The sequence below is a fragment of the Larus michahellis genome, chromosome 8 (genome assembly GCF_964199755.1).
Source record: "Larus michahellis chromosome 8, bLarMic1.1, whole genome shotgun sequence".
Taxonomy (NCBI): Eukaryota; Metazoa; Chordata; class Aves; order Charadriiformes; family Laridae; genus Larus; species Larus michahellis.
Genome location: NC_133903.1, coordinates 1631983 through 1654790, shown reverse-complemented (window position 1 = coordinate 1654790; position 22808 = coordinate 1631983). Strand labels below are relative to the sequence as shown.

At 48.5% G+C, this 22808-nt stretch overlaps 1 protein-coding gene and 1 long non-coding RNA gene across 2 annotated transcripts in view; one reads left to right on the top strand and one right to left on the bottom strand.

Moving 5' to 3' along the window:
• Window positions 1-22808, bottom strand: part of FAM20C (FAM20C golgi associated secretory pathway kinase) — a 60610-nt gene that overhangs the window by 5557 nt on the left and 32245 nt on the right. Inside the window, exons 4-5 of the mRNA XM_074597838.1 lie at window positions 9238-9330; window positions 7409-7524 (exon numbers count right to left, since the gene is read on the bottom strand). Of these exons, the coding sequence (XP_074453939.1) occupies window positions 7409-7524; window positions 9238-9330 (209 nt within the window). The remainder of the gene's footprint in view (window positions 1-7408; window positions 7525-9237; window positions 9331-22808) is intronic.
• On the top strand, window positions 13129-20915 carry LOC141747505 (uncharacterized). The gene is made up of 3 exons (XR_012588746.1): window positions 13129-13397; window positions 13622-13682; window positions 16664-20915. It is a non-coding gene; the product is annotated as an uncharacterized LOC141747505 (long non-coding RNA).

The window sequence follows — 22808 nt, the reverse complement described above, 5'->3', positions numbered from 1 at the left end:
GCTTCTGAGCTCCTCTCCCTCTGGGCAGGATGAGGAGAAAGGAGGCAGGAAGCGCTGGGGAACAGGGGAGGTGATTTTCTGCCCGCCATAGAAGAGCGCGGGGCTGGGAAAGGTAAGCCGGTGGGTTTTCACGGCAGCGATGCCCCGCAGCACGCCGCCCCCACGTCACCCATCACCGCGACGTGCCCCCGGTCCAGACCCGGCCTATGGCCGGCAAAGCGCCCGGCGGAGATGGCTCACTGCGGGTGGGCCACGGCAGGGAGACGGGGAGCCAAGAGCCCAGGCAGCAATACGGGTCCTGGAGACACCAGGAGGGAGGGAGAAGGAGAGCAAGGGGCTGTGACCGGGGAAGGAGGAGTGTGGGAATGTGGAAGAGCAATAAGGTCTCGTGATGTTTTTGATTGTAGAAATTAACCATATTATCCGAGACCAACTGCTAACCTTGGAATTACAGCCAGCATACCATTGGACTAAAAGGCTGGTGTGTTACTACTTGACAGTGTCTCAGCTCTTCATTTCCAAGCCTCTATTGATGGCCACCAGGCTTGTCCATTAAGTCGTGGTTATTTCACTCTGGACACAGCCTTTTCGACGCCCTCTGCTGTGACTCCTCAGGGCCACCATCTATCTGTGCTCAGGAACAGCTCCAGCCCGAACTGCGTCTTTACATTCGCAGGGTTGTCTCATACCAGTTAAATACACCCTGACTCGGTCCAGAAATATTTACCCTGTGGTCAAAACCCTCGTTGACAATTACTGAAAGAAAAGTACTTCAGGGAACAGACAACGAAGAACAGAAATACAAAAGGAAGGAAGGCAGCACTCAGCAAGTCTATACTTTTAATTTTGTAATTTAAAGTGTCTTATCATGCCGAACGGTAAAATTTTCCTTTCTTAAAAATTATTTTAAAAGCTTTTTCTTAGATACAAGGCGTACTTAGTCCCTTAACATTTTAATTAAAGGAACAGTAATTTGGGGACTTCCCACAAGCTAAGAAGTGACGATGTCCTTGGCCACTAAGCTGCTCAACTTGGCTATTTCCTATGAACCCCAGCACAAACTTTGGTGCTGCTCATCACACAATATGTCTATTAACTTCTAAACGGAAACCCCACTCATTTTTCCTTCTAAGCAACTCAGTAATTATGACTCAGATCTCTCAGAATGAAGTTTTGAAAACCTTTTTACAAATTGCATGTGAAAAGAGCCATCACGGTTAGGGACACTTGGCTTGGAAGGGTCTCTGGAGGCCTCTGGTCCAAGCTCCACCTCCAGGCCAGCACTAACAGAAGAGCCAGAGCAGCGTTGCCTTCTCTTGTCCAGGTTAAACAAACCTGAAGCCCTCAGCTTCTCCTTGTACACCAGACGCACCAGCTCAGCGGCCCTCCTTTGGACTCACTCCTTTCATTAGTCTAAAATCAAGCGTGAAGTCAACATCCAAACAAACCCAACCTAAGGCAAGCCCCGGGCGCGCTGCCCCGCAGTCTGTAACCTCTCACCAGTTTCCTCTTCAAAAACGCTATTGCAGCGTGGACTTGGCATAGCTTTTGCAGGGCTAACACAGGTGCCCCAACTTCGCCTTTGATCATCCCGGCAAAACCAGGAGGCCTTCATGCCTTCCATAATTCGGGCTGCAGGGGAGGAGTTGTCCAAGCACCTGGGGGCAGTGCTGCCCGCTGCAGACAGCCTGCAAAGGGGGGGAACATACTGGGCCGTTGGGAAGGTTGGGATATTCTCGGCCAAGAAAAACCGGGGAAAAACGGCTGCGATTTATACCCTTAAAAAGAAATTACTGCAGACAAAATATTTCAAGGGGTTCCAAGCTGCCACAAGGGATGATTTACAAGGAATCCCGTACGGATGCAGCTCGCTGCAGGGGAGCACAGAGCGTTGGGAGATGGAAAGAGCTCCCTTCTTCCCCGTGCCTGGGTGGGAAGGCAGAGCTCTCCCAGGCCACGGCCGGGGCTGGGAGCTGCCCTGCTCCCCTTCGGCCGGGTCAGCATCTCCTGCTCCTCCCTGGAGGCAGGGAGCCCAGGCGGGTTCCCCTTCATCACCTCAGACAATTTACCTTCGCGGGTCTCTATGACCTGACCTCCAGCTGGCCCTGGGACGCCGATGCCAGGGTATCTGCCTCCGGAACGGTTCTGTACGGAGCAAAGGGCCCAGCTGCTGCTGCGTGAGATGTAAATCCAACCTTTCCAAAAAGGAACCATATTAAACACAGCATTTTGCATGGTGGGAAGATAAATACCGTGTTTAATCGTTTGCTTCTGAATTTAACTGTGGGAACAATGAAGCCCTGCTCCGTATTGCCAACGAGAGCAACTGGGACTAATCCTTTGCCAGTAATCGCACATTGGTACCCAGATAAACCCACAGGGAAGCCTGGGGGCGGTGGCAGCGGTGGCATTCGCTGCAGCCGCTCGCCGGCCGCTGGCCCCGCTCCTCCCCAGCTCCTCCCCATCGCCGTCCTCCCACCGAGCCCCATCGCCCGCCCCGGCAGCCCGTCCTCCCCGCGACCGCAGGACGCCTCTGGCATTCAGACAGCAAACTTGTGCTAAACCCACAAGCGTGTTTCTTGGTGAGAAGTGACTTTCAACAGCAAAGCTTCTTCTGTGGTACTTAATCTCCACGGCTCCTGTCTGAATTTTGGGGGTAGCGGAGGTGAAAGGATGCTGTATCTCAAATTACTATTAAAGAAATTAGCTGCTTTGATGGATACAGAATAGCCATCCCGATATGTCTACCCTAGTTCTTACACAGAAGTGAGATGAGCTCTTATTACAGGCGGTGAAATGAAGCAGCCCAAATTCTCTGGGGAAGCATTCATTTTTAAGGTTTCTTAAAAATGAAGAACAAAAAGAGGTATCCAATATAGAAAAAGACAGTTCTCATTTAAGACTTCAAGGTGCGGTAGGAAGCCTCTTTGAAACCTAAGTAGGTGACCCACATTCTGCACAGCGGGCTGGGGGGGAATTTCACGTGAGAGACACGAGCCCCATGCTTCGCCCACAATCCCACGCGCAGAGCAGGGTTTGGCCTTCCAAAGGCAAAAACCAGCGGGAAAGGGGAGAGGAAGTCCAACTGGAGTGTGTCCTTCTCCTCCCATTGAAACCGGCCAGCCCACAGGTCCCTCTCTGGCAAACCGGGAGGGGAGGGACGTTCATCCGCGCCGAAATGTTCAAACGCTGAGCATTTGCAACACGCAAACTCCCCCTTCATTAAAAACCCCAATTTTTTCCCCAAAGCACTAGAGGCAAGAGAATCCCGGGCGGTGTCGCAAATGTCGGATTTTCACTATCCGAGGATGAACAGCCACAATTCGTAGTGAAATCCATGCAAAAATCATGGTCTGGTGATCGAAACTCCAACTAATTACAACAATTAAGAACCAGAGTGCCTGTGTGCTCATCTGCACACTTCCCGTGCGTCATCCCGAGAGCTGAACAATAATTCTTCTCGGGAAGAAAAGGAACAAGTGGAGATACCTTAAAGCAAATTGCTTGGCAGAGCAATTCTTTTATTGAGATTTGCATGACTGTTAATAGAGGACATTTAGCAAGCCTCTGCAATTGGAGTACTGGAAAGAATCCTGAATATTTACTAAAGCAATGCATGAAAAGATCTTTCTTTTACCTGCTCAAAATAATAGCTAATTCAGAATTGCTATTGTTTGCTGAGAGGGGAAAAAAAATCCATAATCCCTTGGAACTGGTTAATATGAACAAAACCATAATGCTTACTAGCTGTGTAACATTGATTTCTTTAAGCTGCTGCCTCAATTACTTCCAAAACGAAGGCTGACATCATTAATATGTCTCTTTTTTCCTAGCAAATTACCATTCATTTGTAAGAGTAGCAGGGCTACTGCAGTCTGCCCTGCTGCAAAGGATGTAAAATTAATTTAAATAATTACTGACCTAATTCCATTTCTCATGTTTAGTCCAAACTGCCTGGAAGTGCACTTCTCTGCAATCGGCTTTCTCTCCGAAGGCAGGGTAATGCAGGGGCTGACCTGTCTGCCTGCAGCCATCTCCCCTTCCCGATGGAAAAGGGACACTGCTCTGCAGCCTGCTCTGAGCCTGCATCTGCCCACAGCTTCCTGGCAGTAAGAATCATGGAATCCCAGAATGGTTTGGGTGGGAAGGGACCTCAAAGCCCACCCAGTGGCACCCCCTGTCCTGGGCAGGGACACCTCCCACCAGCCCAGGTTGCTCCAAGCCCCGTCCAACCTGGCCTTGAACCCCTCCAGGGATGGGGCAGCCACAGCTTCTCTGGGCAACCTGGGCCAGGGGCTCACCACCCTCAGAGGGAAAAATTTCATCCTGAGATCTCATCTAAATCTCCCCTCTTCCAGTTTGAAGCCATCACCCCTCGCCCTATCACTCCATGCCCTTGTGAAAACAAGGTGAGACACTTGTGAAAACTTGCTGAGACACTGGCACAGGTGGCCCAGAGAGGTGGTGGGAGCCCCATCCCTGGAAGTTTGTAAGGCCAGGCTGGACGGGGCTTTGAGCAACCTCATCTAGTGGGTGATGTCCCTGCCCAGGGCAGGGGGGTTGGAACTAGATGACCGTTAAGGTCCCTTCCAACCCTGACAATTCTGTGATTCTATGAAAAGAAGCCCTGATTTCCATGGGACAGGTGAGATGGGCCAGGCGTGGAGATGCAGTGAGGTTACTTCTGACCCATCCCCGCACCGTTCCAGGGAATAACACGGTGCATAGATGACCATCATCAACGTTTACCCCCTGAGGGTTTCCGCTGCAGACAGTGGTCTCCCAGCCCGAAGCGAAGAGCTGTGAATGAGATCAGTTACGTTTAGCACTCATTTAATTTTCAGAGATGTCTGTGGGTGCACGGGGAGGGATGCACTGCTCACAGCCACCGCGTGTCCCCGTGCCCCTCGTCGCCGAGCACGGCTGGGAGGGAGATGCAGAGACACAGGCGCCTCGACAGCGGAACGCGGGCACAGGGACTGGCTCTTCAGGTACCCATATGGCACACCTCCATTTCTCACCTTTCTAACCCATTCTCCTGCAAAACCAAGCGGCTTTGGTGTCCCTCAGCTGCCAGAGGGGACAAGTCAGCCTCTGCCAGCCCTCCCCAGGCTCCCGGTCCCTCCCCAGGCTCAGCACCCTCCGCTTTTCCCTCTCCTGCCCTCAATCTGCTGCTCGAGCTGCCCGCTAGGTTTGTGAATTCGTTTCCAAATGCTTAATTTAGGACCTTTATTACTTTTTCATTAAGCATTAATTAATGCCTGCCTCTTAAGGTCAGTATGAAATACAAGACGGAGGCTGGGCGTATGTTAATGAGAATCCGACTAATTAAACTGGGGACTTGCGGGGAAGAACTCTGACAAGTAACCAACATGTTTTAAGCAAAGTATATTGATTTAGGAAATGTAAAATTGAAAGAAAAATTAATTGCTTAAGCATTTTATTCTCCAGAAAAGCCTGATTCATAGTTAATCAAATATTTTAATTGAATTTATCTGAGGCCTCTAAATAAATTTGAATAAAGGATTATGCTTGGATCATCCCTTGGATGTCTGGAATTTCATAATGACAAGATAAAGATCTTCATCCGAACCGGCAGGAAGCCTTAACTCTGCCTCGCCGTGCTCTGCCTGCTGTAAGCTGCTCAGGACTTGAGTACGGTTTTGTAATTCTCAGAAATCACTCGAGTTCGCCCCTAAGCCCTGACACACAACCTGGGACGACTGAAAAGCAAGCAAACCTACTAATCCGCATCTTACTTGCAAAAATGGGAATCAAACGGCTCATATTTCAAACGAGCCCAAGCACCTTGTGCACATAAACAGTCACAAGATGTTTTTGCCATCTTTTGGGTGTGATTGCTTGCCTACCAAAAAGTCAAGTAAAGAAAAGATGCAGCGAGAGAGAGCCAGAGGGCGAGAGGGCGCGCGAGCGGCCGAGGCAGCAGGGCCCAGCGCGCAGCAGTGTCTGCACATCAGCTCTGCCCGATGCTCCTGCCACGGACCGTCCCCACTGTCCCCACCACCGCACGTGTAACACCTCAGCGCTCATCACACGGGGTACGGTGAAACCTCCTGTAATCATGTCACGCATTTTACACGCGAAGTCACTGGAATAAATAACCGTCCGCTCAGCTGTGTGTCCTGCAGAGCTGAACACAAACATGAAGCTAAAAATAACAGCCATAATAATGACTTTACTGGTGATCGCAAAAGTGCGATAAACATTTTAAGAGGGAAAGCTCTGCAATGACAGGGCTCTGCTTTCTAGCTAACAGCAACAAATTACGGTTACATCAGGAGAAACGGTAATTAAGTCTTCGGATCTTGACTTTAGGGATCCGGGATAAACAGCTTGTGGCCAATCACACCCCGAGCAAGGGCGAGCTCTCCGGAGATTTCTGCTCCAGATTGCCTGTTACACAAGGCACAGCCCGGCTTCAGCACAGCATATTTGCACACAGACGAAATCATACCAGTTAAACTCGCTGGGACACAGCTACATGCTTTACATTGAACATTTCCCTACATATTCTTTCTCTTAAGAACAAACTTAAGCATGTATTTTTGTGCCTTAACTCAGAGCCTTAATTTCTCCATCTCAGCCGCCCAGATGCTAAACAGGGATGACGCCGCTTTCTCCCACCCTTTGCCCATCTCCACCTCTTCCAGGCGTATGTTCTGGGGAGCAGGGCATGGGTTTACTCTGTGTTTGTAAAATTCCCACCCTGTGGAGCTCTGTCCTTGGCTGGAGCCACCAGACGTTGCGAAAGAGCGAAGAGTAATGGAAACAGAGAGTGGTATGGGCTCCCGGGGTCAGCCCTCAATGCAAGAACAAGGACCGGGGACAATTCAGGGCACTTCTGCTCTGGCCTCTGCCCGAGGGAGAACTGGAGCTGGAAGCAGGATGTGTTACACGTCTATCTGCTTGATTTTTTTTCAGACTCCTGTTGTAGCAAAAACTGAGGTTCACGACTCTGAGAAAATTAGGTTTTGGTCCTCCAGTCAAAACCGAGAAATAAATGCATCTGACCAACAGAAGTGACGGATCACACTGCAGCAGGAAAAAAAGTCTAAATAACTAATGGGCTAAGTAATAAGGTTTTCGGTAAACTGAGAGCAACAGAAGAAATTGCTTTAGAAATTGCTCTACATAAAACATTTGTTGAATACGTTGCTTTTGTGATCATAAAAGCCTGTCTCTGCGGATAATTTGTCAAGGGGAAAAGGCACTCAATTCAAAACAATAAAGTCTTCTTTGTAGGCTATGTCTCCACATTTATTTTTATTCAAAGGTCTGGAAGACAGTTCTATTAGAAATATCTGAGCAATTAAGCAATCTACACATTGTTCCCTTAAGTACGTGTTCGGCGGGATAGAAAAGAATACAGTGTTATTTCCAAGACTACCTGGTGAGATGAAAAACGTTCTCCACAGTTTCTTGTCACGAGTAACGTCTCGTATTTCTCGCGTCATGTTAACCAGTCTGCCCGCAACCGGCGGCACACGACGGAAATCCAGGATCCTGGAAGAGAAAGAAAAGAGATAGTTTATGTAAAGGATTAAAATATAATGATAGTGGTAGGTTTTAGGTAGGTTCATTACACTCTGAAGGCACATTTATCTGTGGTCTTTAAGGAGTAAAAAGCCCATCAACTTTAAACTGGATAATCCTTCATATAATGTATTACAAAATACGTCCTGAATATGATCAGCTCTGACTCGCCTACATAGTGTGGCACAGATGCAAAATACAGAAGAGTATGGAGACACATTGTTCCATGAAAAAATGAGGATAGGTAGAATTCCAGAAATAAGAGACAGTAGAAACTTATTTTTGACTCTGTGCCACCTCAGGCCTGTTATACCATGCATTTTGCTCACCAATTCTTTAAGCGACTTGAGGAATGGGATTTCAGCCTCTGCCTTCCATAAACACCATCTAATAGTAATTTTTTTTCTGGCAGTCTTAGCATTTGTTTCTTTTCTTTGCCTCTGCTCCTCTCTGTTTTAATACCCTTGCACCAACCTAAACAGTCTCCCTGAGACTAAAAGTTTTCCCACGGGCAAAGGCTGGCTGAGGAGCCTTTCTCTGCCCCAACCCCCCCACCTTAGTAGATCATTAAAAACTCCCTATGAAGCACCGCTATCAGGTACAGCAGACGAGCAAAGTCCCCATAGAAAGCCTCCCCATAGGTGGAGGTTTCATGTCCGCTGGCTGCTGATAAGCTTTTCTACATTGGGTAGCAACTGCTTTTTCTGCTTAGTGTGTGGATATTTAACACGTCTCCCTGCAGGAACTCCATTCATGTTTTTTCCTACAGCACCATCTGCTTAAAACGGCAATATAAAATATAAAGCAGAAGGGATCGACACCAAGGTCAACAACAACAAAATATAGAAGGTCCTTGAAGGATCTGAGCAGGACGGCTCTTTATGGCAAATCTACCCCGTGCCCCTCGCTGGTACGTTCCCTCATCCCAACCATCAACCCAGAAGGCAGCAATACCACCCGTACCCCAGGAATTTGTGGCCCCAAAGCTTCAAGCGTTTGAAAGGCTGTTCTGTGGCACTTCAGGGTGTGAAAGACGCTTCAGTTCTAACTCAGCCTGCGAAAAGCCATGGTTTCTAGCCACACTGTTAATAATTCATCACTAATTGCTAACTCCCGCTCCTAATCTGGGCAGGCTGAGAGGGCTGCAGTCCCTTCCCAGTCCCAAGTATCCACCGTACCCCACACCAGCTCTGCCTGGGGGGACGTTTTCAGCTCTGAGGAGCAGGGGACGGCCACCACTGCCCTCTCCTCCCCACCTCGGTGACTCCTCTCTGAATGCTCACGCCATTCCCCACCTCTCCTTTGATTTGCGTGCCCTGGAGCTAATTGGGGTGAGCCAGACTGCCATCACACTTGTGCGACACATTCCCTTCCCGGGAGAGGGCCCTCTCCATACGCACTTCAGGATCACGGGGGAAATTCATTTCTCAGCTTCCCTTCGATATCATTTCTCTTTCTTTTTGAGAATTACTTATTGCCAGGTTTCTCATTCCCAGGGCAAGTCACATTTCCTAATTATTAATCTACCCTTTCATCACCTGCCGTTTCATTTATTCATGGCCTTTGCCCACCTTTGTTCCATTTTCCCCCTTTTTAAAAGTAATTCAGTTACAGGGCTGGCCAAGTGCAGCAACTTATCACAATATTTCCACTTTTCTTTTACTGCAAATCCATTTTACTTGCCTGTCCAAATGAAATGCTGCTATTTCTGCATTATGTCTTTCATAGTCTGAGAAATAAAAAAAGTCAGGCGGGGTTTCTTGTTCTCTGGTTTGTCTGCAAAGAAAAACAAGGAAAGTGTTTTAATGAAGGGTTAGCATTTCTAAAGAGCAGTACTCAGTCACCAGCATGTTATTCAGGAGTTCAGTATTGTTTGCTTAACGGCAGGCCTTTAAATACTTCATGTGTGCCTTATTTGCCAGGCAGCCTTCATTTTGTCTTCTTTTTTAAACTACTGTAACAAAAGAAATAGGAATTGGAGACTTGTGCGTGCAGGCTGCTGTCACAAAGTTACTCCACTCAAGACTCTCGCTCTATTTAACAAGACCTGTTTTATCACTCCCAAACATTTCATTAGTGATAGCGGTGAAGACAATGCCACTTCATTAAATTATCATTAACTGTAATTATGAAATTTCCAAAAGTAATAACATTTTTCTTTCATCTCCAGCAGCCATGCAGCTCCTATCTAAAATACGACTCTCCCTTTGTATTACTTAGAGCCCAAAGTGACATGTTTTTCTCATTTCAGAAGAAATGGGATCATTGCAGTTTGACGGCCACGACACATGTCATGTTTCAAAGAACATTAACAAGACTGTGCTCCAGAGAGGATGCAGAATTTGTTGTTTCTTCAGTTTAAGAACCAATAAAAAATGTCATTCTGATGGAAATAGAAAGGCTAAAGCTTCAACATCGAACTCCACGGAAAATAGAAAGCTCTCTGTAACAGAGGAGCAAATCTTGGTCCCGCTTTAGGCAATTTCCAGGCCTGATGGCTTTTGGATGGAGCACAACACAGGCAGTTGACCAGTACAATGTCCGGGCCCCACCTCAACCTGCCTCATGCCCAATTTTGAAGCCTTAAACGGGAGATAAGCATGACAAAGCTGTTCTGCAGAGCATCTGCAAGGGAGGACAGTTCCCCAGAAGAGGAAAACAAAGCTCTTTCTCGTTCCCCGCTGTCACAGGTGGCCAGCTGACAGCTCGTGCGTCACCCATGCTACATACTGCAATTAAAATACAGCTTCTCCACTGGCACCCTGTCGCATGAAAGGCTTCGGGGTGGTGCTGGTGTGGAGCTCAAACCTCCAGAGAATTTGCAACAAGTCCTAATTATGGGGCTTGTTGGGATGCCAAAGCCGTGCCCACCCACGCTCATTCCCACAAAGACCACCACGACTATCAGGACGGGTATCTGCCCGCGAGCCCGCCCGTATCCCGTTATCTTGACTGGGCAAACCAGATGAGTCTCCTGTTCTTTGACTGTATGAAGACTTCGCTCTGCAACCAGGAGGCTCTGAAAGGCTGACATCCTTTCTCAGACATTCTTCTTTATATCAACATCTCGGTGAGTTACTGTCTCGCCCTAAATGATGAACTACTGCCATCATAGAGACAACATCAAGATATTTGAGTCGTGTCCAATCTAACTCAAGGTCAGAGGGGCCTCCAGCACCCCAGTGATGCTCTGGCCAAAACAGCACTGACCACTGTCACAGCAGTGGTCACGGAGGTGGCCAACACTTAGCAGAAGTCCTGCTAGGGTGCTGCTCTGGCTGCTAAGGCTTCCCAAGGAGACAAGTGAGCCTGACATAAAATAAAAAAATAATAATATTTTGCTTTGTCTCCATAATAAATGCAAAAGGGGAAGGAGCACACCCCCAAAGAGGAATACGGGAGCGCCAGAAACCTATGGCAGGTCACACAATAGCCCATGCCATCAAGACAAGAGCCAGGAGAGCTGCAACCTCGTTGTGCATATTCCTCTCCAAAATGAAGAAATGAGCCCTGAGCATAAATTCAAAGGAAAAGATTAACATATTTCTGTTGGGCAGAAAATGACACATTTGTACATAACTTTCCCTCCTCTCCAGATTTTAAAATAGTCCATTTCTTCAACAAATCAAAGACAGAAAGATTCATCCCAAGCTTTTGCAAACTCCACACATATCAGCACAGCTGATAAGTTGCAGAAAATATTACTAATTAGCTAATCAATGCCATCTGCTTTTTATCTCCCAAAGACTTTCAACAAATCACGGCTGTTCCTTTGCAAGAAAATCCTGCTCCAGCAAATCAGACTTAAATAGGGGCTAGATCTCAATCTTGCCGTACCCGCAGCCAGCTCCTGGGCGCTGCCTGCGCCACGTGGGCAGTCAGCACATCACCGCCGGGATGCTCCGGTCTCTCTAATTTCACTTTTCTCTTTGCTCCCTGCCACCCCCGGCAACGGCTGGGGATATTATTCACTTGTAAGTAAGTATAGCTGTCCTGCAGGCTTCGATTTGTTTGTACATATTTCTCTCCTGTCATAATGTATTACTAAGTGGCAGCGCACCCTCCTAGAAGATCATGAACTTGATTGTCCTAAAACCTTCAAAATTGGACACCAAACCCACACTGCAATCTAGACAATGGAAACACCGGTATGTTTTGAACCTGACTATATATCATGAAACAAACTCCCAAGTTTTTTTGGTGCTTCGGGTGCTTCCCTCTACTTATCTACAGAAAAACGCTCTCCAGCCACAGTCGCCATGCTCCATGCCCATGTCAAACAAGTGTGGTACCCACTTCTCTGTCTCTTGGAAATACTGGGTTGTTCTGGAAGACTGGAAGGTAGTCTACTGGGTAGACTGGAAGGTGGATTTATCAAACCCACAAGCTGCTTTACATTCCTTATGTTCCTCTGCAAAGCTCTGCAGAACGAAGATGCAGCAGATCCAAATGTGAAACCCCCTCCTGAAATAACCTTCAAAAATCCTTTCTGATTACTTGTTCCAGTATCCCATAGACCGAACAGGAACCTTGTTCCTTGGGTCTGACTTTAGCTGGCAAGCTTTTTATTCAAACATACGTTTACTGTGCACCTGAAGAGATTCACTGGTAACTCCTCAGCCGCAGCCAGCTGCCGTAGCACCAGCAAACGCCACCAGGCGTGATGGCCGAGCCTGCGGTACACAGCCGACTTTAAAAAGCCACACGAGCCTAACACCGCTTTGAACGACTGCAATCAATGGACTGTCACGGGAAGGGCTTTAACAGTGTTAAAAGGGCACCTCCGTTATAATCTATATTTTTTACTTTATCCGAGTGTGTTTATACATGCTTTTATTTTATCCACATTAAACAAGTTGCTATTTTTTAGTGGGCACAATCCAATCAGTGCGTTGCCTGGTTTGGTGCTAATTCTTCTAATGATCTGTCCTGATGTATGTAGGGAGTGGTGGAAGATTGAACTCTGCTCTCCGCCAGGTGGATGTGCGGTCAGCAAGTCCCAGCAGTTCCCCCGGCTCCGGACGGTGGTAACTGGCCCTTGGTCTGTGACAGGCTGGGAAAGGGCACACACCCCGAGCGAAGTATCTTAAAAACCAACACTGGAACCGATCCGTCCTGCACCATGCTTTAAATCAGAATTGTATCTGAAGGGGGGAAAAAAACAACCCTCAAGTTTTTTTGGGTTTTTTTTTTACCTGATGGCTATTGAAGGTTATTTTCAAATACAATGTCAGCGATAATGAGGTATGTGAGCAAACAGACCAATGTGCCGAACCCTGCGCGAAGGGCAGGCTTCTGAGGGCCGGTAACGGAGAGCACCGGGCAGAGCTGCTGGGTGCCAGCGGCACCGGCTCCCGGGGTGCGGGACACGGGCGCTGCACAGGCTGTGGACGGGGGAGAGGATTCTGGCGGCGGCTCTTATTTTGCAAACAGTTGGAATCTGGTGATCCTCTCTTTGGAGAAGGATTTGGCAGATATTTATGCCGGCAGGCTGGGAAGCTCTGGAGGAGAGACAGATGGAGGTCTGTTGATACTGCACACAGTTAAAAATTACACAGTGGCACCAGCCCAATTACAGCACGCGGAAGAGACAAATCAGCACGGTAACGCTCGTAGAGGAGAAACAAGAACGAAGGGGAAATCGAAGCCCATGAAAATTTCCCCACTGTGACACAACTCGGAGAAAACACGGGAAGCAAAGAATGAGTTCAAACAGGCCGGGGACGTGTTTGCGTTGACACAAGACGGGATGAGATGGGAACTTGTGGCTAGAAAAGCCAGACATGCTCGCGAAGAGAAGAGCTAAAGCTGCTCTGATGAATGAGGAGCCGTGAATAGATCTGGTGAGTCAGCTCCACTCCAGCGATGGTCGGGACCTGTTTTGGTGTTCAGTAGTATTTGGATAAACCAATGTAGTGATTTGTGTGCAGAAATAATTACAAAGCCTCAAGCTTTTCTTACATGTTTCTGTAAACATTTTTTTGCCAATTACTTGATCCCCCAAACCCAAGATTAATGCTTTCTTGGTTTTTTTTTTTTCTGCCGTTCATGAACCTCATCACCACAGCGGGACTGCAGACGCTCTGCCATTTCAGAAAATGCCATTTTAGAAACTAAATCTTTAACAGGTAAACCTATATTTAGTTTCCAGGACCCCTTGCATACACCTGCCTTAATTACAAGGGTTAATACCCACCAGGGCCATGTGTTACTCGAAAGAATCCTGCCTCGATGCCAGACTTCCTCCGCTCTGGAGGGGTCCTATTATCTGTACAGCAGCCAAAAAGCTAGAAAATAGGGCAAACAGCCCAATCTGAGTCAAGTGTTACCCTGACAGACACACGCCGGCTTCCCGTGCCGCAGCCCAGAGCCATTTCAGAGCCACCCTGTGTGCCGGACCCGCCTGCCTCGACTAGGGCAAGGACGTGCCGCTGACTGGTCCATGCCGCACTCCTGCCCCCCCGCAGTCGGGGGAATTGGGGATTAGGGACGATTACGGAGCCCAGCAGCGAGCTGTGCCGCAGCAGGCAGCGGGGCTGCGGGGCTTTGAGCATTTCGCAGACCCTGACCCTCCTCTGGCCGGGGAAATTCGGCAGCGGCAAAATCACTTAAGAGACAACAGCCCAACGGGGCACGGTAATCGCATTGGCAGGGACACCGCTAACATTGATAAGAGAGGAATTTGGCTATCGGAACAGATAACTGGAGACTATCTGGGTCCACCCACAGCTATAGGTCACTCTTCTTCTCCTTTGGAAAGCAGCTTTCCTCTTGTCCCGTGTCCTGGAGCCAGGGTGCAGGCTCAACAGTTAACATACATACAGTGTTACCTAAATGATAAAATACAGTTAATACGAGACTAACAGGCTGCCGCTCAGCAGTCTGCTGCTGTTTCAATTACTTTGTGGCCTGGGAGAGATGCGGGGACCTTTTGCACTTGGAAGGCCCACGGTGGGGCTCTGCTGGCAGCCCCTGGCTCTGGCGAGCCCCTGTGGCGTGGATGCTCCACCGAGCCCGAGAGCCTTTCCTCCAGCACAGACAGGCGCTAAAATACCTCCCCAGCCCTCGCCGTCAACTTCTGCGCTGTGCTAGTGGAAAACTCGAAGTCCGGTGTCTGCTTGCAGGATTTTCTCCCTCCCCACCCCGGAACCCTTCTGTCAAATTGGATTGTGCAGCAGTGGGATGTAGAGTGCCCTGAGATAATCTAACGCTTATTATTCTAAGTGAAGGAGGCAGCCCGTGGAAAAAAAACCCCGTCTCTGCGGCAGCTGCAGTCCTTCGGAGGGTACTTAGGTTTTGCATACAGAGTCCTATCATCCGGGAGGGCTTTCCAGGCGTTTGGCACCAGTTAGAACAGGTGGAAAAAATGCCACTTAATTTTATAACACATTTTAGTGGCTTAGTAAGTCCTTAGAAAGATAAACGATATTGCTAATGCGGCTACATCTACAGTAGCAAAGATATCTGGTGGCTGTTCCTGACTCCTTATGGAGCCTTGGCAGCCGATGGCTTTGGCTTTATCGCAGCGTTCTGCTACAAAGAGCACTCCCAGGAACGACACGAGCTGTTTACAGGAGCAGAATCCAGTCCAGAAAATGAGCGGCCGATCCAGGAATGCAAAGACATGCAATTTAAGTGGTACAGAAAGGATGCCTGGCCCATTTTATCGCTGTCATCCGAATGACAATATGGGCCTCTGCAGGATATTCAGGCTTCTCCCGTTTAACTAGCAGTTCTGCAGATAGAAAATATGGGAGACTATTTACTGTGGCAGAAAGACAGAAATTCGCATAGGGATGTGATAGCAATAGGAATAATTAGCAAACTGCCAAAAGGATAAATACCGAGATCATGCTATTGCACGCCAGCCCCGGAGTGCTTTTCTCCGGAGCAGATGAAGAGAGCTTGACAAGAGCACATGCTCAAGGACCAGTTAGCTTAATATAAATCATAAACTTCTGATGCAGAGAATGACAATAAGCTTCCCAAAGAGCATTTGTATATATAAATATCTTGTCACCTGGCACAGGAGGATAGTGGGGGGAAGAGGGAGAGAAAATCCACAGGGAAACAGTACATTAAGGTGGGTTTTCTTTCCATTTCCAGTTGCGGAGTCAAACAAAAAAGACTCCGGAGGTCACCTCGCCCATCCCCTGGCCCCGGGCGAGATCAGCTGGAACTTAACCATTCTTGACAGACGTCGCTATAACGTGATCTTCAAAGCGTCCTTTCGCAATCCCACGGCTACAGCCCTCTCCTCCTTGTCCCCATGTGCCGGCCGTACTCCTCGGCTGATTCCCAGTCTGGCGTTTCCTCCTGGCCACGGGATGAAGGCAAGCGCAGCAGGGCAGGGCTCGCAGCAGCCGGTCCTCTTCCAGGGTGAACGCCCGCGGGACGTTCACCTCCCCAGGCCAGGACCTGGGAATTAAGCCTTAACGCCTTTGGACTGCAGATTCCTCAGCTCTGAGGCCCTTTCTTTACAGAGCACAATTCATTTTTTTTTAAATTGGTTAAAATCCCAACCAACCCCAAGCCCCGAGAGCCTGCCTTAGGCTTTCCCCTTCAAACCACCACCTTTTCTAGGAGACAATGAAGCAACCTCTGGCTCCTCTACATAGACCGGAGGGTTTGCGAAAAGGTGGTGCAAAACCAGTCCCTTGCTCGGAGCAGCACCAGTTACGGGTTCCTGCCATCCCCCACACAAGATGCAGATATATATACACACAAACACACACACACACAAAAGCGGATTTTCACCTGAGCAAAACATGAGTTACCACTCCTGACTACACAAGCAGATAGGATATGAAGTGATGAATAATCAGGGTAACTAATATGATCCGAGAATATGAAAGATTCATTTTATTCTCCACTAAAATACAATAATAATAATAAAACCAGACATTTTCCTTTTCTTTGGGGCTTTTCTGTTCCTTCTAGTGATCCGGATTCGATATTAGTATCTCAGAATGCACCCTCTCTATACCATTGCCTTCACTGACATTGTGCTGACAGTAAAGTCAAGGCATAATCTCACCAATCATCATTTCATTGTCTACCAGCACAGAAGAACAGCTCTTTTTTTTCATTCATTCTTTTGTGCTTTCAGATACATAAGACATGAAGAGAATCTTTGATCAGCACAAAACACATAAGAGTTTGATCAACTGGGAAAATTTCCTTCAGCAATTCGGAATATTACTTCCAGCTCTGCCTAGTAAGTAGCTGCCTGTCACCATGGGAAAAGCAAATGGAAAAAAAAAATATTAGCGTAAGCACATTTGTCAGGATGTCTTCCCCCCCCCGCGCTCATCGGTGCGACAGCCGGCGCTCCCGGGGAACGCGGAGAAAAAGAGGGGGTCCCTGTGCGGGGGCTGCACCCCCGGCCCGGCCAGACAGCAGAGTCACAGCCTCTTTGTTATTATTATCATACACCGATTCACAGGTTCTTTTATTATTATCACTATCATCATCATCATCACCACTACTATTACTATTACTATTTAGAAGATGGCTGAAAAGGCGGCAGAAGGAACTGCTGTTACAAAGCAGGTGAGCCACGCAAAACCAGAGCGCCGAACTCCAGTGGTACCAAGCCCTAGAAGGATGTACGTGGGAGCACCTCAGGTACAGCCCAACAGCTCCATCAGTAGCTAATCCCGCCTGCCGCGGTACCCGCCATGACGCGACCGCACAAGTAGGATCATTCTTCATAGTATTCTCCTGTAGTTCCCCTGCATCGCAAAACCATCTCAAATTCACGAGGCAGGCACAGCGTTAGAGAGCCAGCAAGTTTAAAATCCTGTAGGTGAGGTGAGTGTTCCCAACGCTCCGGCACAGAGGCTGATCTCGGTTGTTTCTGAAAAGCAGCACCACCGGCTGCTGGGGGCAGAGAAATAAAGCTGCTTTTCACCACCACTTTCGCAAGCCGTGGACGGGGCTGCTTCTGCTGTAAGTAACGACACGCACGGCTGCTTTCTGGTCAGTAGTGGGGATTGAAGGGTGTATTTCCCAAATGAGAAGCTCAGGGCTTCATACCTTGATGTGAAGGAGCCTGCCCCCTGCACAGGAGCGCGGCGGGGGGATACAATCCCTGCTGCCTGTGTGGGAGGCAGCACACGCACCCAGACACCGCCGGTGCGCACACGTGCGGGACGCGCTGCACATTCACCTTCGTCTCCCTCTCTCGGGCTGCCGGTGGGACGGAGAGGAGATGAACACTGACGCCACGGTGGCTAACTGGCAGGGCCTGTTGGCTAGGATTTTTTTTCCATCCTCCAGGAAAAGCAGGGCTTGTACAGAAAAACAAATGAGTCACGGTGCGAAGAGAAAGGCAAGCTCTGGGAAGCTCCTGCCACTAATTTACTTTGCAGATAAAAGAATTCTTAACCCAGAAATAAGGCTTGGTTCATCTCTGAGATAGAAACCTGACTTGACATACAGGGGTTGAAAGATAAAGAGGGACTTGACAGCACAACAAAAGAGTTCCCAGTGCCAAGGTTATATGGCCAATGCTGTTGCCAGGGCAAGAACAAAAAAAGCCTCACAGCAATTAAACAAGGAGGAGACATCACTAATGAGGTGCTACAATGATATTTTGTGCCTTTCTTTAAGGCATCTTCATTAAGAAACTGTATCACTATCAACATTTTCTGCCCCCGTATGGCTTGGATTCCTTCGTGCTCCGAAACAAGCGGTGTGAGCGTTTCTGCCATGCCGAGCCCACGCTCCCTGCCGTCCTTCCCCGCCATGTATCCCTCCCAGGCTCTGGTGTACATTGTCCGCTGGCCACAAATTGCAAACGTGAAAAATGATACAGCTGCAAAAACTATTTTTGAAAAGCAGGCAGTGCAAAGCAGAGCTCCGTGTGAGCCCAGGTACCTTCAGCCTTTCTTCGGGAAAAAGACTGCAAAATATTTTCTACAGAGGCTTTTGAACATATATAACGTTTGTAGAGCTCTGAGAGCACAGGAGGAAAAGTACGTGCAAAATTAGAAGTCTGAACATTTCTTCAGCCCTAAGAACGTTATTTAATATGTCTGGGGTCATTAAGGGTCGGGATTTAAAGGAACAATAACATTAAACATATTAGAAGCATAGCAGAGCTCAAATTTCTTTCGGCTTTCGGATCTTTTCTTTTCACTGTACGTGACGTATGTGCCATTGAAATTCAAGGGTTCACAATAGGTTCCAGTTCAAAATAGGTTGGAAAAAGTAATTACTGTGAATCTGATGTATTGATACATAACTTCTTCCTTTTTATTCATGAGTTTCCTTGCCATTATTATGAGGACTGTGAATGCTAGTAAGCCTGTCCTCAAAATGTCCCAGGAAGCAGGAAAAAATTAGCCCCGTTTTTCAGCAAAAGCTGCAAAACATGGAGCTATTAAGGATTCAGCTCTGCCCTAAGCGAAGCACTTGAGCCTCATTAAGCACATGCTTTACTTTGGGCACACATATAGCCAGTGAACTATGCGTGTCCTTGACAGTCAAGCATAGACTGAATACCTCCTCCCAGCTCTTTTGTGCTCGGCGCTTTGCAAGAACAAGCCAGGGAGAAGCACCAGACCCCGCAGCAGCTCCAGCCGCTTGCCCCGGCTGCTTCCAGACTCACAGTTGGGTTTTTTTAATTCTTCTTCCACCCACGACAACAACTACTTTGGGGAAAAAATGTGTCATTCTGCCAAAAGTCCAAGTCAGTTTGGCCATGGGCTTTGGTAGAGCCCAGGTGTCACCTTTCAGGTTGACACCTGCAGGTCCTAGGGGTGCTCAAGGCTCCTTGGACCCCATCACGCAAAGCACTGCAATGCCTCCAAACAAAAAAATTATTACTTTTCTTACTTGTCTCACCAGAATAACCAGAAATAAGGCTCAAATTCAACGTGTCTCCTGCTCCACACAGGGAAAATCCCCACACAGGGATGGGGCTTTGAGCAACCTCTTCTAGTGGCAGGTGTCCCTGCCCACGGCAGGGGCTTAGAACTGGATGGGCGTTAAGGTCCCTTCCAACACTAACCATTCTGTGATTCTATAAATACAAATGGGTCTAGTAAAGCTCAGACAGCTTTTATGGGCTCACATGTTCCAGAAAAGCCGTTTGAGCTGTACCAGGTAGGGGCTGAAGGGCCACGGCGGTACGTGTGAGTGGTAGAGACCCAACGGCTTCCTCTCCAGCCCGAGCGGAAGCAGTGTCTGGACTGAATATTGACAGAACTGGAAGCACCGCAGCATTTGCTCTCTGGTACCGCCTCCCTCCTGCAGTTTGCAGTTCAGAGTCTGCATTTCTCCTCTCTCTCTCTTAAACGAAAAGTTCGCAGTTCTTAAGATCGCATAATAGGGATAAAGCCTAATACAATCCCACCTCTCTATTAGCCATACAATGACGCTGTCATTTTATCGTGGCTTGGAAGAATAAGTAAAAGGATGCTCAGCCTCCAGCTATGGAAGTGGAAAATCCTTTGAAATGTCACTGTTTTGTGCCATGGGTGACCTATTTCTGTGTTTGTACAGGGGAGCTCCGCTCTCCCAAGGACCCCCGAAGGAGAAACCATGCAAACTTTTGGCATGCTCCCTCCTCCCTTCCCACCTACCCATGCAGCAATCAAACACTTTTGGCTATTTACGGTTTACCACTCAACAGCTACTGGATACGGAATTACACTGAGTTAAGTGCCCGGGACTTTGCAGATAAATAATTATTGTCAAAGTCATTAATAGGCCAGCGCCTACATGGTATGCATGTGTAGACCGATACATAAAAAAAGAGTATGAAATTCTCATTTGAGCAGTGAGCTGCTTTTCTCGGCGCTGGATCTCAAAGCCTGGATACTGTTCTCCCATCCAGCACAGAAGGAGAAAGTGGGGGTCAGAAGAGCGAAGCACCTCGTGCGCTTTCCTCCTTCAAACCCTAGATCTTCTCCTGCGTGCCAAGAGACGGCCACCACACACCAGTGTCCCTGCACGGGGGGCCGGGGGACACACTGCTGCCCAGTCCTCGGGCAGGTCACAGAACTGCCAGTTTTGCTTTTCAAGCTTGTTTCCATCCCAAATCCTGAGAATCTTCCCTCATTATGCCACTGAGGACCGCCAGCATGTCGTTACTGGGAGATGATCGCTGCCCAGGGCTGTGTTTCTGATCCCCGAGGTGTGGTGATTTCCCAGTAAAGCCCTTGCACCCCTGGCCCCGCCGTGCCACCACTATTAACGATCCCTAATGAGTGGCAAAGGGCAGCGTGCCTCTCTGAGCTGGAAAGAAGAAGTAATTGCCTGTTTCAGACTACTTTGTGCTTACAAAAGGAATGAGAATTGCTTTGATATGGTGTGGTATTTTATTGCTCTAATAAAGCAAACTACACAACCTCTCCCTTTTTTCATTTATTTTAGTTTTACTCCTGTCTCTTTACTACTCCTGTCAGCAACACGGTCTCCATGAGGGGTGTCTAATTTATTCTTTGCCCTAAGGTGGTGACATGGTTTATGGGTAAACTTCCATTTTAGATAATCATAGACTCATAGAATCGCCTGGGTTGGAAGGGACCTTTCAGATCATTGAGTCCAACCACAAAGCTAACTCTGACAAAAACCACCACCACCCCATCTCCCTCAGCACCACGTCTGCCCGGCTTTTAAATACCTCCAGGGACGGTGACTCCACCACGTCCCTGGGCAGCCTGTTCCAATGTTTGATAACCCTTTCAGTGTAGAAATTGTTCCTAATATCCAATATAAACCTCCCCTGGCGCAACTTGAGGACATTTCCTCTTGTCCTATTGCCTGTCACTTGGGAGAAGAGACAGACCCCCATCCCTCTACACCCTCCTTTCAGGCAGTTGTAGAGCGAGAAGGTCTCCCCTCAGCCTCCTCTTCTCCAGGCTGAACAACCCCAGACACATTTTTACCCCCAACACATTTTTAATGTGTTTTCTTTCCAAGCAGAGTTTTGCCTGAGGAAGGACTAGAGGACAGCCCTTGGCTGCTGGCTGTCCCTTGGTGTGCACGGCTGGCTCCAAAACCCACTGGCCCATCAGCCCAGCTCGGAAGCTGACGTTCCCTCCTGTCCCACCTGGGTTGTTCCCGTCCCCAAAGCCGTACACGTTTGGGAATGTGCTGACATGGCCACTTTGCCATTTTGAGCATTTCTCGGGCAGTTCCTTGCTGCCCGCAGCTGCCAAGGTGGCTGACAAGCACCGATACTCCAGGGTGCCCCCGAACCCTCGAGCACCGGGGAACGGCTGTCTCAGCCTCGGCCGGAAGATGCCCGAACTTCTCAAGAAGAAAGAAAATCCATGGATCGTCTTAGTACTAACCCCAACGTTTCACTCCCTGGCTAAATTTGAATTAACTAACCGTATCCTTCTCAACCCTGGTTGTTCATTTATTGCATGAGTAAGAGTGCACTGGCTTGGGAGCCCTTTTTTTTGTAGACATTTCACAGATTAATTGTGCTGCCTTACAAAACTATAAAAAAACTTCTCTTTCTCTCTAAACTTCTCCTCTTCCAGGCTGGAAACCCCCACTGCTAATCCGCGCTTTATATGAAGGGCACCACAGGAGTCACAAATTACACTGGGAATTACACATCAGGGTCCTTTTAGCTTGCAAGCACCTGGCTGAAGGGTGGGTTAACGCTCCACAGCCCACGGGGAGTCACTGTGCTACCCCCAGGGACGAATCAAGCCCCATTAGCGTCTCTTCCCTCTTCGACATCTCCACCGAGGAGGAGGATTTTAACCTCCCTGCCTCCAAACGGGCCCTACTGCAGGGGCTCTCTGCAGAGCATCATCCCTCTCCTCCTTCAATCCTAAAGACACAGCACTTTAGGAAAATACTGGGGGTGAAGGTTTTGAGGAGCATCACTTACAAGGACAGTAGATGCAGGATTTCAAAAGGACTCCATATTGGCCTAACCTGGTCCTCTTAAGTAAAAAAAACCCTAGTGAAATCTCTGAAGAATACCCGATATGGAAGAATGAAGAGCAGGAGGTGGTCACGGGAGCGGCTGCGCAGCGCTGCAAGGGCAGGAGGGCTCTGGCCGGCCGGGCTGCTCGGGGCAATTGCTGCTTTATTTAAACATCCCCCGTTGAGTGCAATGCGGTGGGTGAACTCCCATGCTCGAGGTGCAGAGAAACATTCACGCTCCGTGGATCCCCAAAACGCACCCGCCCAACGCTGGGGTCTTCGCTGTGAACCTGCTGTGCTCCTCTAGGCAAGACGTAGAAATTAGTTTTGGCTAATTTAAACTTAAAAGCCTACCT